Raw genomic sequence first — 16,163 nt, 5'->3', positions numbered from 1 at the left:
CTAGATCCAATGCACAAAAAACTTTGCTTCCAGCCAAACTAGCAAATAAATCCTGAACTACAGGTAATGGGTATGTGTTTAATATTATGTACTTGTTAACAGAAACTTTGCAATCTATGACTAAACGTATATCGTCATTCTTTTTCATAACTACTTTTACAGGGGAAGCCCACTCTTTTGTTTTAACAGGTGTTATGACCTTCTTTTTCTGTAACTTCATCAAATAGTCACAAACTCTATTTTTAAGCCGATAAGGAACCGTATAGGCCTTCTTGAATATCGGTACATCATTTTTTAAAACAAGATCCGCCTCATACCCCACTATGGGTGACGAAAAATCTTTGGTAAAAACATTCGAAAATCGCTGCTTAATTTCATTAACATATTCAGTGCATCGTCCTTCACTTACATTGTTAACCATTGATTGGGTTATAAAATAATTTCTCCAATTTGGATAAAATATATCAAGCCAGTCTCGTCCCAGCAGGGGAGTGAAATCATTACTACAACTCAGTACTAACAATTTGCATTTACTCGTTTCTCCCTCAATCAACAACTTTGCTCCGTTAACTACTATCAATTGCTTTGAACTTTTTTTTAATTTCTTTTCAAAATTAGAGAAATACTGAGATTTATTCATAACAGTCACTAATGAACCGCAATCCACCTCCATTGTTATATTTTTTTGCTCAACAATCACATCAACCAAACACGGATTGCTTATCTTATTAATAAACGTCACTAAGTTGCATGCATAATTACCTTCATCTAATTCACTGTCGCTGTCCGAATCCCTAGCATTCATCCTGTCCAGTAATTCGCTAAGATGACGATCAACACTTGGTTCCGGCTCCGACGTCTGCAAAAGGTTTACCGCTCCTTTTTGTAAGTGTTTAAGCTTAAAGCACTTACGCTTAATGTGACCCTTGATCCCACAAAAGTCACAGATCAAGTCTGCATATCTTGAAGGTTGCCTTCCATCATCTCTGCGCCAGTCCCTCGGATGGCGATTTTCCGTTTGGTTTCTGTTCCTAAATTTGTAATCTAATTGACCTCGGTATGGTTGCTTGTAGCCTAGCCTAGCCGTGATCGGCCTCCTTTCTGGCTCCTCACTCTCAACATGATGTTGACTATTTTTTACGTGGTCATAAACCTGAGCCAATTTACTAAAACTTATCCCAACCATATTTGGACTGTAGTTACGCATTGATGCAATCAGTCCAGAAGTATTTCCTGAACCGATGTTTCTAGCATTTTCACCCGCAATTTCCCAAGTGGCAATGAGTTTCTCCGCACTTTGTAAAGTTAAGCTATCTTCATTGAGAAGACGTTGTCTTAAAGCGCCATCTCTCAAACCCGCCAAAATTCTATCTCTAATTGCCACTTGTTTAAATTCACCAAACGAACAGAATTCGGCTTGAAGCTTTAACGAAAGCACGAAATCTTCTGCTGTTTCGTCGGGTTGTTGCACCCGAGAATTAAATTTCATGCGTTGAACCAAATCTGATTCAGTCTTGTCCAATCGGGCTTTTAATTTAGCCACCATATCCGGATAAGAGACCTCGGACAAGCTTTCCCTTGGGTAAAGCAAACGAAGTTCCGAAAAAATTACAGGTCCACTTAATGCAATTAAATACGCCTTTTTGTTCTGATCCGTAATCGCATTAATGACAAAAGAATATTCTAAGCGTTCTACCCAGTCTGCAAAGGAACAACCTATACGGTATGGCTCAATAGTAACTGCCATAGAAGCCATTTTCTATGCCCTTCCAATTATTTCAATTGTTGTTTTACAATGTAATTATTTTCCAAACAAAAAAAAAACCGAGAAAAGGCAACTCAATTAGGCAAAGAAACAAATGATAAAAAAAACTTTTTGACTCACCGGTATCTTCGCTATTTTTGCTACAGTGAAAAAAGGCACCACAGCAGTAAGATGACCTCGAACGGGACCTCGTATGTACCTTTGAAACCAGTCGGGAAGGATTCTCGCTACTCGGAGCCGCAAGCTCCTACAAAATCAGTTTGTTCGGACCTCTTTTAAAAAAACGTTCTCTATAGCTCACACAAGAACACGATCCACACCGGATCAACCACTGGACTCCGCTCACTCCGGTAGATTTCAAGCGTATCCTAGACAAAGAAAAACAAAACGCTCTTATTATTGTTGCTCTTAACAAAAGCTTATCCTTTCTTGAAAGACAAATGATCCTTAAATCATTGGAATCCAATCATAGAATAAAAAAACAATAGAACAAAGGAAAAAAAACCCACGCCAATCTTGCGAGAAATGGCGTTAAATTTACACGTTTTTACAAATCCTTAGCTGAAGGGAAACGTTACTTCGGCTCTCTAACGTTACCACTAGCATTCACAAATATTCCGTTGTCCTTAGAAGATCCTCGCCGAAATCCAAACGTGTCCAAATCGTAGTCCTTTATCTCGCCGCCACTGTTAAATCCCGAGCCTGAGGTCAAACTTAGAAGTATTTTCTCTTGTTAGGGAAAAGTGATCTGAGTAGCTTGGTATCCACTTAACGAATGAGATCGGTCTTTCATTTATTCATTTCATCAACTTTCGATATTGTAGTTTACAATGATGCCAGTTCTTCCTTTTACATCGGAATGCGTTCACAGATCAGACACTCTAAAATTAGTTCGATCTGCTCGAGCTAAACACAACAACAAGTAGTAAAGCAGTTGTTGAATGTCGTTGTTGAGCTCTGTCAATGCGTTTGTATGATATTCCTAAAACAGATTATATTCTAATTATTATTTGTCGCTGCAGAAATGAAAAAACACACTGTCGTGCAAATGCCTTCAAAAAAAAATCAAGTAAACTACCTGTGTAACTAATTGTTGAACCCCAGTAATGATTATTTGTCTGCCAAGCTATTTGAAGTCAATTTAAGGTAAAGATGAACCGAAGCCAAATCTCAACCCTTCATGAGCACAAACCCAAAGAACCAACCAACCACTCACCTCCGAAACTCTGACGGATTGGTCATCAGCGAGTGACAAATCGAGCCTGAGCGGTTGTCTAGCTCTCCAGATCTGTGCTACCATAGAACTGAAACCCGGCATCAATTCATCTTCTCCTTGACACCTCCATTGTCGAATGCAAACAATTAGTGTAACGCAGAGTACAACCACGCCCACTCTTACGTTACGTTTGTTACATGATAATACTAATGAGTATTTGCTAAGGAATGGTTTTACAGCATAGCTGAGCCTTTCGGTTAATAAAAACGATGTATAGAAATAATTTGTTTCGAAATTGTCCGCGTGGTCTTGTAATACCTCCATTAGATAAGAATCAACTATTACCATACATACCAAACGCTCGCCATGACCCTATGACGTAACTTTTGTATATGTATAGACTTAGCTGATGTGGCTCATTCATAAAGTAGTTCTTTCACTCATTGATTTTATTCAAAACCTTGTCAAATATAGAAAATTGATGGCAACAAAAACTTTGCCATTGTTTTTGAAATTAATGCAGCCTCTAATCAACACTACAAAATACAGCGATCAAATATCTAAAATCATCGCTCCCTGGAAAACATAATTCCAAGCCTAGGGAGAAATTTTAGAGAAATTACTGAAAAATGAATCCGTTTGGTATTTCTAAAGAAAATCTCAAAGTAACCTCTGATAAAACGTGTATGAGTTTCGAAGTCACCCTTAATGAGCAAGGATTTCTGAAAGAAATCCTGGCCTCGTGAGGAAGTTTTAGAAGATTTCCTACATAAACTGCTATGATAATCGAAATAAAAAAATTGCATCTCGGGATAGTCCTCCGCAGGATTTTCTTGACAAACATTAGACAGAAACTCTAAGCAATTATCGGATGAATTATTGGAAAAATTGCTGTAGTATTAACTGGTGTAAAAGCTTATATAAACTTTTAAAGATTCCATGGGATTTCTTTTGAGAAACTCATTAAGAAATGTTTGAAAAAAACGGCAGGAGTAATACTCGGCCAAAATGCTGGAGAAATTCCTAGAAAAAAAAACTTCCTTGAATAGCCCCTCAAGAAAATGTGGCTTTCTGTCAGGAAACGTGGATAAAATCTCTAAGGAATCCACATGAACAAGCGAAGGTTTCTTGAAAAAAAAATCTCAAACCTAAACTGACACAAACCTTTGTGGATTTTCTCGGGAGAACATCAACTGGAGAATTCGGTTGAATAATCAATGATAAAATATCTGGAGAAAATTTTAGGATACCTAAGAAAACTCTTTGATGTAGTAGCTTAGGAGTTCTCAAGGATTTTCTGGTAGAAATTCTTCTAAGCAGCCTTTGAAAAATCGCTGGACAAATTTCTAGAACAATTGATAGAGGCATCTCTAGAAAAAAAATCGGGAGAGATGTCAGACATCATGGAAGTATTCTAAATGATATCACCATGATAATTCCTTAAGGTGAAACATCTTGGAGTCTAAAGATGGTGAGTTTATTTCACCTGCTTATAAGAGAAAAAAAAAAACGCTTTGAATATACTTAACCTAACTTAACCTAAACATATAACGCATTAATCGTGGCAATAGAAGATTGTAACGATTTTTGCCTGAAATTATTTATTATTTTATTTGACATTTGTTCCAATGTTTCAACATTGGATATTCTATGTAACTCATTGGTACTATACCAGGGAGGAAGCCTCAGAATCATTTTCAAAATTTTATTTTGAATTCTCTGCAGAGCTTTCTTCCTGGTATTACAACAGCTAGTCCATATTGGTACAGCATACAACATGGCTGGTCTGAAATTTTGTTTGAATATCAAAAGCTTGTTCTTAAGACAAAGTTTTGATTTTCTATTAATAAGGGGATAGAGACATTTTACATATTTATTACATTTGGCTTGAATGCCCTCAATGTGATTTTTGAAAGTTAAATTCTTATCTAGCATGAGCCCTAGATACTTAACTTCATCTGACCAATTTATTGGAACCCCTCTCATCGTGACAACATGTCTACTTGAAGGTTTCAAATAAAGAGCTTTTGGTTTATGTGGGAATATTATTAGTTGAGTTTTGGAAGCATTAGGAGAAATCTTCCATTTTTGCAAGTATGAAGAAAAAATATCCAAACTTTTTCGCAATCGACTACAGATGACACGCAGGCTTCGTCCTTTGGCGGAGAGGCCTGTGTCATCCGCAAACAAAGATTTTTGACATCCCTGAGGTAACTCAGGTAAGTCAGATGTGAAAATATTGTATAATATTGGTCCCAAAATGCTGCCTTGGGGAACACCAGCTCTTACAGGTAGTCTTTCAGATCTGGAGTTCTGATAATTATAAGGCTAATTAGATAATTTGTAGGCTTCGTGGCCGTGCGGTTAGCGGCGTCAGTCGTTCAGGCGTATTGTACCATGAAGTGTGGGTTCAATTCCCGCTCCAGTCGGTGGAAACTTTTCGTCAAACGAAAAATTCATCATTGGGCTACTGGGTGTTTCGTGTTATCCGTTGCCTTATGTTTGTGATCGTTCAGTCTGTGCAGCCTTGAGCTGAAGACGGTGTAAATTGTCTTTAAATTGTCTTTTAATTAACCTGAAGTGTACGATTTGACAGATAACTTTGAATTATTCTAACAATGTATGTTGGAAAATTAAAGTTTTTTAATTTTACGATCAAACCTTCATGCCAATCACTGTCGAATGCTTTTTCTATGTCTAGAAGAGCAAGGCCAGTAGAATAGCCTTCAGATTTGTTGGAACGGATCAAATTTGTTACACGTAAAAGTTGATGAGTGGTCGAATGTCCATGGCGGAATCCGAACTGTTCATTGGCAAAAATTGAATTTTCGTTGATGTGGGCCATCATTCTGTTCAAAATAACCTTTTCAAAAAGTTTACTGATGGAGGAAAGCAAACTGATTGGACGATAACTAGAAGCTTCTGCAGAATTTTTGTCTGGTTTTAAAATTGGAACAACCTTAGCATTTTTCCATTTGTCAGGAAAATATGCTAATTGAAAACATTTGTTAAATGTATCAACTAAAAATGATAAGCTACTTTCTGGAAGTTTCTTGATGAGGATGTAGAAAATTCCATCATCGCCAGGAGATTTCATGTTTTTGAATTTTTTAATAATAGTTCTCACTTTTTCCAAATCAGTCTCCCAGGCATTTTCGAAAACGTTCTCTTGATTGAGAATATTTTCGAACTCCTGAGTAACTTCATTTTTAATTGGACTAGTAAGTCCTAAATTAAAATTGTGCGCACTTTCAAACTGCATAGCAAGTTTTTGAGCTTTTACGCAATTTGTTAGTAATAATTTGTTTTCCTCTTTCAATGCCGGTATTGACTTCTGAGGTTTTTTCAAGATTTTAGATAATTTCCAAAATGGCTTAGAGCCAGGATCCAATTGAGAAATTTTATTTTCAAAATTTTTGTTTCTTAATTGAGCAAAACGTTTCTTGATTTCTTTCTGCAAATCCTGCCATATAATTTTCATAGCAGGATCGCGAGTGCGTTGAAATTGCCTTCTCCTCACGTTTTTAAGACGGATCAAGAGTTTAACATCATCGTCTATAATCACGGATTCAAATTTTACTTCACATTTTGGAATTGCAATGCTCCGGGCTTCAACAATGGAATTTGATAAAGTTTCAAGAGTATTGTCAATATCAAGTTTAGTTTCTAAAGAAATGTTAACATCAAGGTTAGAGTCAACATACGTTTTATATATATTCCAGTCGGCTCGTAAATAATTGAAAGTGGAGCTGATAGGATTGAGAATCGCTTCTTGGGATATTTGAAATGTAACAGGGACATGATCAGAATCAAAATCAGCATGAGTAATCAGTTGGCTACAAAGATGACTAGAGTCGGTTAAGACCAAATCAATCGTAGATGGATTTCTAGAAGAGGAAAAACATGTGGGGCTATCAGGGTATTGAATTGAGAAATATCCTGAAGAGCACTCATCAAATAAAATTCTGCCGTTGGAATTACTTTGAGAATTATTCCATGACCGATGTTTGGCATTAAAGTCACCAATGACAAAAAATTTTGACTTATTGCGAATCAATTTTCGCAAGTCAGTTTGGAACAAATTAACTTGCTGTCCAGAGCATTGAAAAGGCAAATAGGCAGCTATGAAAGTATATTTATCAAACTGTGTTTCAACAGAAACACCTAAAGTTTCAAAAACTTTAGTTTCAAATGATGAAAACAGTTGATGACGCCTATGAATGATGATTGCAACTCCCCCACAAGCCCCATCAAGTCGATCATTATGATAAACAAAAAAGTTAGGATCTCTTTTGAGTTTAGATCCAGGTTTTAAATAAGTTTCAGTAATAACTGCTATATGCACGTTATTAACCGTAAGAAAATTAAACAGCTCGTCCTCTTTACCATTCAGAGAACGAGCATTCCAATTTAAAATATTTAAATTATTATTTGGTTCCATTAGAAAAACGTAATCCAATAACAATTTGATTTGTAAATTTTACACCTACTTGGACTGCTTCAGTCATAGTGGTGGCTTTGAACATTGCATCAATCATTAGATTCAATTGTTCAGTTAGAAAATTAAAATCAGAGGCAGACATGTCATGTGATTTCCCATTAGAATTTCCGGTAGACGAAGAAGTGGAGTTACCTGTAGCGGTAGGGTTATTTCCATTTGATTTGAAACAAGCAGAATCGGTACCCATGGATCGAACATGGGAGGAGTTCGAATTTCCTGCTACGATATCGGCAAAGGATTTACCGTGGGTAGATACATTCGAAATTGAAAGATTCGAACGGCTACCCGACGGATTAAAATTAGTTTGTGAATGAGCATGATTATGATCTTCCTGATGGGTATGATTCATGATCAAGCGATCGTTAACTGAAAAATGAGCATTGTTCGATACTCTACCAGGCAAATTCCGGAAACGACCGTTATCGTAACGGATATTATCTTTCATCTGCCTGGCACGAGCCTCAATGACCCTTTTGCGTGAAGGGCAATTCCAAAAATTGGACTTATGGTTAGCCCCGCAATTACAGCATATGAACTTGGTGGTATCTTCCTTCACTGGACAGACGTCTTTGGCGTGAGAAGAACCTCCGCAAATCATGCATTTAGCATCCATGCGACAATTTTTTGTACCATGACCCCACTTTTGGCACCGACGGCACTGAGTGGGGTTCTGGTAATTTCCTCCAGGTTTCTGGAAATATTCCCATGTCACACGGACATCAAACAAAAGTTTTGCTTTTTCTAAAGCTTTAATATTATTTAGTTCTTTTTTGTTAAAGTGAACTAAATAAAATTCTTGAGAAAGCCCTTTCCGAACAATGCCAGATTGGGTTCTCTTTTTCATAATGATTACTTGTACTGGGGAAAATCCAAGTATATCATTTATTCCATTTTTGATCTCTTCAGGTGACTTATAGTCACTTGAGAGACCTTTCAAGACAACTTTGAACAAACGTTCAGTTTTGTCGTCATAAGTAAAAAATTTGTGCTCTTCTCTTCAAGATGTTTGAGAAGAAGTTCACGATCTTTAAGAGTTTCCGGCAAAACGCGACAGTCTCCTTTCTTTGCGATTTGGAAGGAAACCTTGATTCCCCTAATGGAGTTCAAGATCTCCTGCCTAAATCCCCCAACTTCGGAACAACTGACCACGATAGGCGGCACTCTTTGCTTCCTCACTTGAATCAAAGAGCCTGGACTAGAGGCTGCTTCGATTTGGTGTTCGGAAAATTTGTCTAGAGCATCGAACTGATTGCTCATTTCGATACAATTATTCATTTCACCCTTGGAAGAAACTTCGCATTCCGGGGAAGCGTCCTTTCTTCCACTCTTGCCACTTGTAGTGACAGTTTTAAAACCCACTTTTTTGGAAGGAAGTAGTGAATTCAGAGATTCACCCTTTCGTTTGTTAGTTGTTGATACCATATTTAGTTAATAAACGAGAAAGACGTGACCTACGAGAGGTTTTTTTTTCCCAAGACGGTGTCCAAGAAGGATTACCTCCGCTAGCTTTCGCCAACGGATCCAACGAAAAATCGAAGGCACGGGTCCAAACAAGGATCGTAAAGGGATCAATAGTAGAAAAAATAGTACTGAAAAGTACTGTTTTAGTAGCACTGAAAAGTACCGTTTTGAATTTTAGCACTGAAAAGTACTGTTTTTGTAGCACTGAAAAGTACTGTTTTATTGCTTTAGGTAGTTTTTAAGAAAACTTCCAAGAGCAGAGAGAATTCGTGTACGCACTGCACGAAGGTACGATGCGCACTATGGAGATATAGTTGATAAACGTTTCTGATCTTCTTATTTTAAGCTTTCTGCTAGTGCACAAAGCCAAAAAAAACTGTTGTTGGTGGCCTGCTTCGCGAGATATGTGCCTTTGAAAATTTAGTGCAATCATAGAAATTAATTCCAAACTGTTTCAACTTAAGATTTTCCAACTTGATGAGCATTTTGAACTCGTAATGTTATTTTAAGGTTTCTTTGAAGTCAGGGTGTCGACTCAATTTTGAAAATAAAATTCCCTGACTTTCCCTGACCTTCCATTCATTTTCCAGAAAAGTTCCAGATCACTGAGTTGGTTAATTTAAACCGAAATAAGTACGATTTTCACAAGATACATACCGTTTTGATTCATATTACGGACAGCTTTTAATTCCGGACACTCTTCTTTGTATGGGAAACATTTCACACGAAATGTTTAAATTTTTGCCGTTCAAAAATTCGCATTTTCGAAGCTTGTTTGAATAAGCATTTTACATGAATATCCATGAAAATTTACAATGCTCATCTGCCTTAGACGTCTGTTTAGTGGTTTGACGATTTCTATCGATCATTTGACTTCTCTATTTATGATGTTCATGAGCTGTTCGGAATTGGAATCGAAGTGTCCGGAAATCAAGGCAAAAGTAAGGAAGCGTCCGGAATAAGAATCATAGGAAGTCCACACATTTTCATATATTTAAAATTATTCATGTTGCGGAATCAAAATCTTAAAAGACACTGACACGTTAATGCTTCCAGTGGGCATTATGCCCTTCGAAGGAAGCACCACACTAGACAACGGACTAGCATGCAACGCCCAGTGGCACTGTCCGAAAACATTCCTCACGAAAAGTTTTCCGGACTGCAGCGGGAATCGAACCCACACTCACTAGCACGATGCGGCTAAATGACTGGTGACACTAACCGCACGGCTACGAAGCCCACAATCTTGACCCACCATTCGAAAGCTAAGGGCTTTTAAGGATCGATGACGCTGAGGAATCATACAAACTAATATATTTTATATGCTTTTTGATGAGTAACGCTTCACTGGGGCCTTAAGTATCCGTAATATGAATCAAAACGGTATTCGACGATTTTTATGATGTGTATGTGTATGAATAAACTGATCAAAAGCTTTTACTTTATTGAGATATATGTACTTGCCAGATGACATTCTTGAACGTTTATTCAAGTTGATGTGATAAAACTGAACAATTGAGAATCTATTTACTTTGCAAACTTGTAGATCCGTATGAACAAAGATGTTCTCGGCTAGTGAACTACCTCAGACCTAATTTAAAATTTTAGGCATGAATTAAAATTTTGGACTCCTTCCTGATTATGACTTTTTTTATACAAGAGGCAACACTATTACGATCATCCACCAGACTTTTTTTAGTGGAAGAAAGCTATCCTAACATTTGGCTATTTCTTTTTCCAGGCGAAATTCTAGCCATTGCTATAGAACTTTCTTGGAGAATTGCTCCAAAGAATTCTACATAGATTGCTCAGAAATTCTTCTAGAAATTCTTAAGATATTTTTCCAGATATTCCTTCAATACTTCTCACTGAACTCTTGAAAGATTTCCTCCAGAAGCTCCTCATCTCCAAGATTCTCTAAAAAATGTTAGAGAATTGCTTATTTCAGTCTTAAATATTTCTAAAAATAGCATTTGGCATTCCTAGAATTATTTCAGGAATGCTTATATAAATATTTTTCAAGATGACACAGATTTTTTCCAAATTGTTTTCATTTTTTTTTTCTTAGAATATCTTTGATAATTTTTCACGATGATTCGTTACAGGTATTTTTTTTTTAGGTAATATTTTAGGATTACGATATGATTTACCCTCAGCTTTTCTCCCCGAAAAAAATATCTAAATATTCTCAACGGAATGCATTCAGGGCTTGAACAATGCGCTGATTAGATGGTTTCTAATGTTTCTCTTGAATTTGTCGTACCTTCAGCAATGCTCCTAGGAACTCTTCTAAGAATTCATCTACGAGTATCTCTAAGTAATGTCACAAATTGTCAATAGATTATCAAGATTATTTCAAGTGATATTCCTGAAATTTCTGCTTTTCAATGATTTTCTGGATTACTAAAAATAATCGAGGAACTTTGAAAATCATCCTCAGAATTTCTGGAGAATTTTCTGGGTCCTGATTCCTTAGTCGAGTGGTTAGAGTCCACGGCTACAAAGCAAAGCCATGCTGAAGGTGTATTGATTTAGCATGATCAATTACTTTGCAGACAATAAACTCGTTTGATGTTGTACTATTGATATTTTTCCCTGACCTGAAGTGAAATTCCCTGATTTTCCCTGACCTCAAGTGAAATTCCCTGATTTTTCCTGACTTTCCAGGTCAAAATTAAATTCCCTGACATTCCCTGACTTTCCAGGTTTTTCCAGATAGTCGACACCCTGTTGAAGCCTGTAGAAATTTGCATCAGGATTCATAGCAGGCATAATAAGGGAAAATGAGACTTTAGATACCTTTCATTATAACCATAGGCTTTTAGAGTCTTGCATTGGATGAAACAGTTTGGAATCATCTTCTAGGATTGCACTAAAACTTCAAAGGCACATATTTCGCGAAGAAAGCATCCAACAACAGTGCACTTTCTATTATGGCTTTGTGCACTAGCAGAAAGCTTAAAATAAAAAGGATCAGAAACGTTTTCCGACTATCTCTCCAGTGTAGTGCCTTTGCAAACGTGACTAGGAGCACAAGGCGGCCATTGTGCCGGCTATCTTTGGATTCCGAGATGCTTCACTTTAAAATAGAGATCAAATCTCTAAAAAGAATAGAAATAATAAACCACAGAAGAAGAATGTCGCCGTCGGAACATCTTTTGCTGGCGGAGATAGGCTGGGCTATAAATGTCAACGCGAAAACGTATGCAGTTTGACAGTTATGTACCCGACATGTTTCTGAGCGAGAACAATGGGAACAGCAGCGACATTCGTCCTCTATAGTTTTCTATCTCTATTCTAAAAAGAGACCTCCTACATGCCTCGAATTTTTGTACTAAAAATCTGCAGAAGTATTTTCATTCCAAGAGGAATTGATGGCTCCACTCCAGCAGAATTATTTGGATGAATCTCCCTAGTAGCATTATGGATGCATGGAGAAATCTTTTCTGGAGCTTTTTCTCGAAAAGAAGCGCTGAAAGAATTTCTGGAGATCAGCCTAATTGTGTCTTAAGTAACTTCTTTGAGGAAATGTGTGCTACTTTCGAATAACCCAGAATTCGCACGATTTGAAAAACTTAAATCAATCTCTTACTGGCCTTCAATCTCTTTAACACTTCTTCCAATTGTGATTTCAACCGAACTTTGGAAAGAGAGAACTGGATATCTTACGAAGAGTGTTACGTAAAACGTGCCCCTGGATTCTGGAGCCCGCCTTCAAGTATCTTATACACATGTCGTAGGACTTCTTTTCGTTCTATTCATTGTCACATACATCTAACGCCCTGGTTAATGTGTCATATTTTTCGAATACTTTATGCATATAAAATGATAATGAAATAGCTAATCAAAATCATGTTCCACGCTCATACATACCTCGCCTTACATTCCCAGCAACACGCTGGTGGCACTCGGGGCCACCAAGCTCGGATTCGGCGAACAGGCCTGCCGGACGGACATCTCCCACGTGTCCAACAGGTGCGACAGCGAGAACATCTCCGGCAGCTTGCAGATCCTTGCCAGGAACGATTTCTGCACCTGTATCAGGAACGGTGTGGCATTGTACTCCTGCTCGATCAGCGAGCAGCTGGGCGATGTGAATGGGTACTCCTCCGGGATGGTAACGGCTACCGGCGGAACACACGGCAGATGCTTATCATCCAACCAACAGATCAGTTTGATGGTTTTGGTGTCACCGATGGCGCACGGATCGAGCGATACCTTGAACTTCTGATCCAGGCGAGCGATTTCGCCCTGCAAGATGTGAGGGATCTCCTGACTTCCGGTTGATCCGGAAGTTGACGGTTCGTCGATGGCCAAACGCGGCTGCTTGGCTGGTGTTGGTAGATTTTTGATATCCGGACCGAAAAGAGCTTCCAAGCATGGGCGGAAGGTGCGCTGGAGAGTGTGGTTTCCCAGAGGGCTTTGCAAGTTGGCTGAAACTGCTTCCACCAGTGGATTGTTGAGCGGAGGCTCGCGGATCGTTCCCAGTTGGCTCGTTAGGGCAGCTTCGCATTTGTAGAGTGTTTCCAAAGGAATGCGGCAAGTCGGGTTGCACAGAATGTCCAACAGACGTTTCATTTTTCCCATCTTGTCGACATCGTCGTGCTCCATTTTGGCAATCATTCGCTTCAGAGGTTCAATGTACTTCTGGAGGGAGCGATATTTTTCTTTGTAGAGATGTTCCTCCTGTGGATTGAGTGGACTAGGAGCTGCAGCTTGTCCTGGAGTGTTCAAACTTTGGCCAGGAGATTGTCCGATGTTTCTTGGAGCGGGTATATTGCTGCTCACCTGAGGGCTCGGTGATGGGATGAGAGCTGGGCTTGGAATCATTTGTCCTGGATGAGATTGCGGTCCGATTGAGCCGGGACCAGCTGGAGATGGGACTGACGGTGACGGCGATTGACGTAGGAACTGATTGGGAGTTACACTACGAACCACTCCTCCGGGATACACTTGTCCTCCACTCATCATATCCTGTTTTCGTACCATGGGATTGGCTCCGATTGGAACGAAGTTTCCTTGATTGCCCATAGCCTGCATATTACCGCCAGGGCCTCCGACTTGATTCATTTGACCAGGAGCAGCGTTGGGACCTCCCTGAGATTGCTGTTGGGGATTGTTTTGCTGTTGTAAGTTGCCTGGGCCTCCCGGTCCCATACCAGCCATTCCGACCTGTCCCGGTTGCTGCTGTTGTTGAACCGGTCCTAGGTTTCCTCCAGGTCCACCGACACCTTGATTCATCTGATTCATTTGCCCTCCTGCCATTCCGAGTTGCTGCTGATTGGGATTCATTCCCGGTGGCATTTGCTGGCGGATTACCTGATTGGGAGCGATTCCCATGTTGCCAGGATTCATTGGGCTGTTTCCGCCCAAATTACCCATCTGATTACCTCCTGAGCTCATCCCTACTTGGTTCATCTGTTGATTGATTGCGTTTTGATTCATGTGCCCTCCCGGATTAACTTGCATTCCCATTCCTCCCATCGGATTCATCTGGTTTGGCCCACCTGGTCCTCCTTGCTGTCCCTGTGGTTGTTGAGGCTGCTGTTGCCCTGCGCCTTGTGGCATTCCACTTACTCCCATTTGCATCGGGTTCATTTGGCCCATGGGATTCATTTGACCGACAATCTTTCCACCGCTCATTCCCCCGGGTCCCATAGCTCCTCCCATTTGGTTCGGCATTCCCGGCATCCCTTGGGGCATCTGTCCCGGCATCATTCCGCCCATTTGATTCGGTCCTCCCATGGTTCCGACTCGACCTTGCATATTCGCCATTCCTCCGGTCATGGGCATCTGGGGCCGGTTCAGAGTATTCAACAAATTGGACGCATTTCCGCCACCCATCTGGTTCCCCATCGGACCTCCCGGTCCCATCTGTCCTCCCATCATTTGCGGCCGGGTTCCCTGCGTGGCCAGCGTTTGCAAAGCGTTTATCGGATCAGGCATTCCGCCTTGCTGATTGGGATTTCCACCATCTTGAGATCCTCCAGCGGGGTTTTGTTGATTTTTGTTCTTCGTATCTGCGAAGAAGCGATAGGTAAATAAAACAAACTCGATCTGTTACATATTCTCAATAATTGAGAAAAAATGTAACTAAAACATTTTTTTTTCAGTGAAAGCTATGTACTTACTCATCTCCCGGACATGCAGAATTAGCCTCGCCACGTAGCCTAGATATTCGTCCTTGTTGCGCGCCTTCTGGAAGACATGATTCTCCATTTCCAGCCCATTCTTACTCGAAGTCATTCCCGATTGCTGAATGGCTTCGTTTCTATCGTTTCCGAGAGCAAAAATTGAGAAAATCCAAATTAGTTTCAAACATCCACAAAATGGAAGCGCTTCACCGTGAGGCCTTTTACTTACATTTTGTTCACCACACTTTGCCGGAAGCTGGGCGTTTTCCAGGAGTTGTCTTCTGCCATGTTGTCGGTGATACTTTGGAAGTTGATCTGGGGCAAATTATGCTCTTTTAACGGAATTTAATGGAAAATAATTTTTTGCTACCTCCGTGGATGAAATACTCTCGTCAAGATTTTTCCGATTTTTTTGACAGCGAAGCAGGAGCGAAACAAAGAAGTCGACAAAAAGGTCGATATCGACTCAGGGTAGCCAGTTATTTTTTTTATTTTTCAAAGTCCTGCACGGAAAACAAATCACACAGAAAAAGTAAAACCCAAAAGAAGTTCGTCGAAAAGATCTGTTTTATTTTATGAATTCAAATCGGGTTTTGATACCCTTCGATAGCACCTTCCAACATCCACAAACTATGCAAACATTGTCAACATAATCATAAAACTTACCGTTCACGGAGAAAAAAGTTGGTTAAAAACAAACAAAATCTAGTTAATTTCAACCTTAATCCTCATTGGCTAAGGGCTCATTCATTTATTTCATAACGCTGAAATTGGCCATTTTGGACACCCACCCACCCCCTTGTAACGCTTTTTGTATGAATATTATTCAATTTATGTATGGACCGTTGTTGGAATAGATGTAGTGTCGCACCTCAGGTAGAAGAATCATCGGTTGAGAAGCATGCGTCGTCGTAGGTAAAAGTGTGGAAGTTTTGTTGTGAGGTATAATATTTGTGTAGGATTTTGAATTGTAAAAATATATACCTGGTTTGAATAAAGAGTGTTGCAGCTGCTGGTTGAGGCAGCTGTTCAGTTGAAGGAGACATCTACTGTATTGTATTTCTTTATGATTTGCAATCGGATGTG

The 16,163-nt window shown here is 39.4% G+C and overlaps 1 protein-coding gene across 2 annotated transcripts; it reads right to left on the bottom strand.

Moving 5' to 3' along the window:
• Positions 1-12,725: 12,725 nt before the first annotated feature.
• Positions 12,726-15,545, bottom strand: LOC5565851 (mediator of RNA polymerase II transcription subunit 15). 2 transcript variants are annotated; one of them, XM_021847927.1, is made up of 4 exons: positions 15,448-15,545; positions 15,307-15,392; positions 15,075-15,214; positions 12,726-14,963 (listed from the first exon to the last, which is right to left on the bottom strand). In XM_021847927.1, the coding sequence occupies exons 2-4, from the start codon at positions 15,363-15,365 to the stop codon at positions 12,823-12,825; spliced, it is 2,340 nt and encodes a 779-aa protein (XP_021703619.1). In that variant the 5' UTR covers positions 15,366-15,392; positions 15,448-15,545; the 3' UTR covers positions 12,726-12,822. The 2 variants fall into 2 exon arrangements, with proteins under 2 accessions (XP_021703619.1, XP_021703618.1); XM_021847926.1 differs by having other exon boundaries at positions 15,307-15,502.
• Between the last annotated feature and the right edge of the window lie 618 nt (positions 15,546-16,163).

Source organism: Aedes aegypti, chromosome 2, assembly GCF_002204515.2.
Source record: "Aedes aegypti strain LVP_AGWG chromosome 2, AaegL5.0 Primary Assembly, whole genome shotgun sequence".
Taxonomy (NCBI): domain Eukaryota; kingdom Metazoa; phylum Arthropoda; class Insecta; order Diptera; family Culicidae; genus Aedes; species Aedes aegypti.
The sequence above is the reverse complement of the archived record's forward strand: the minus strand, read 5'-3'. Positions and strand labels throughout refer to the sequence as shown.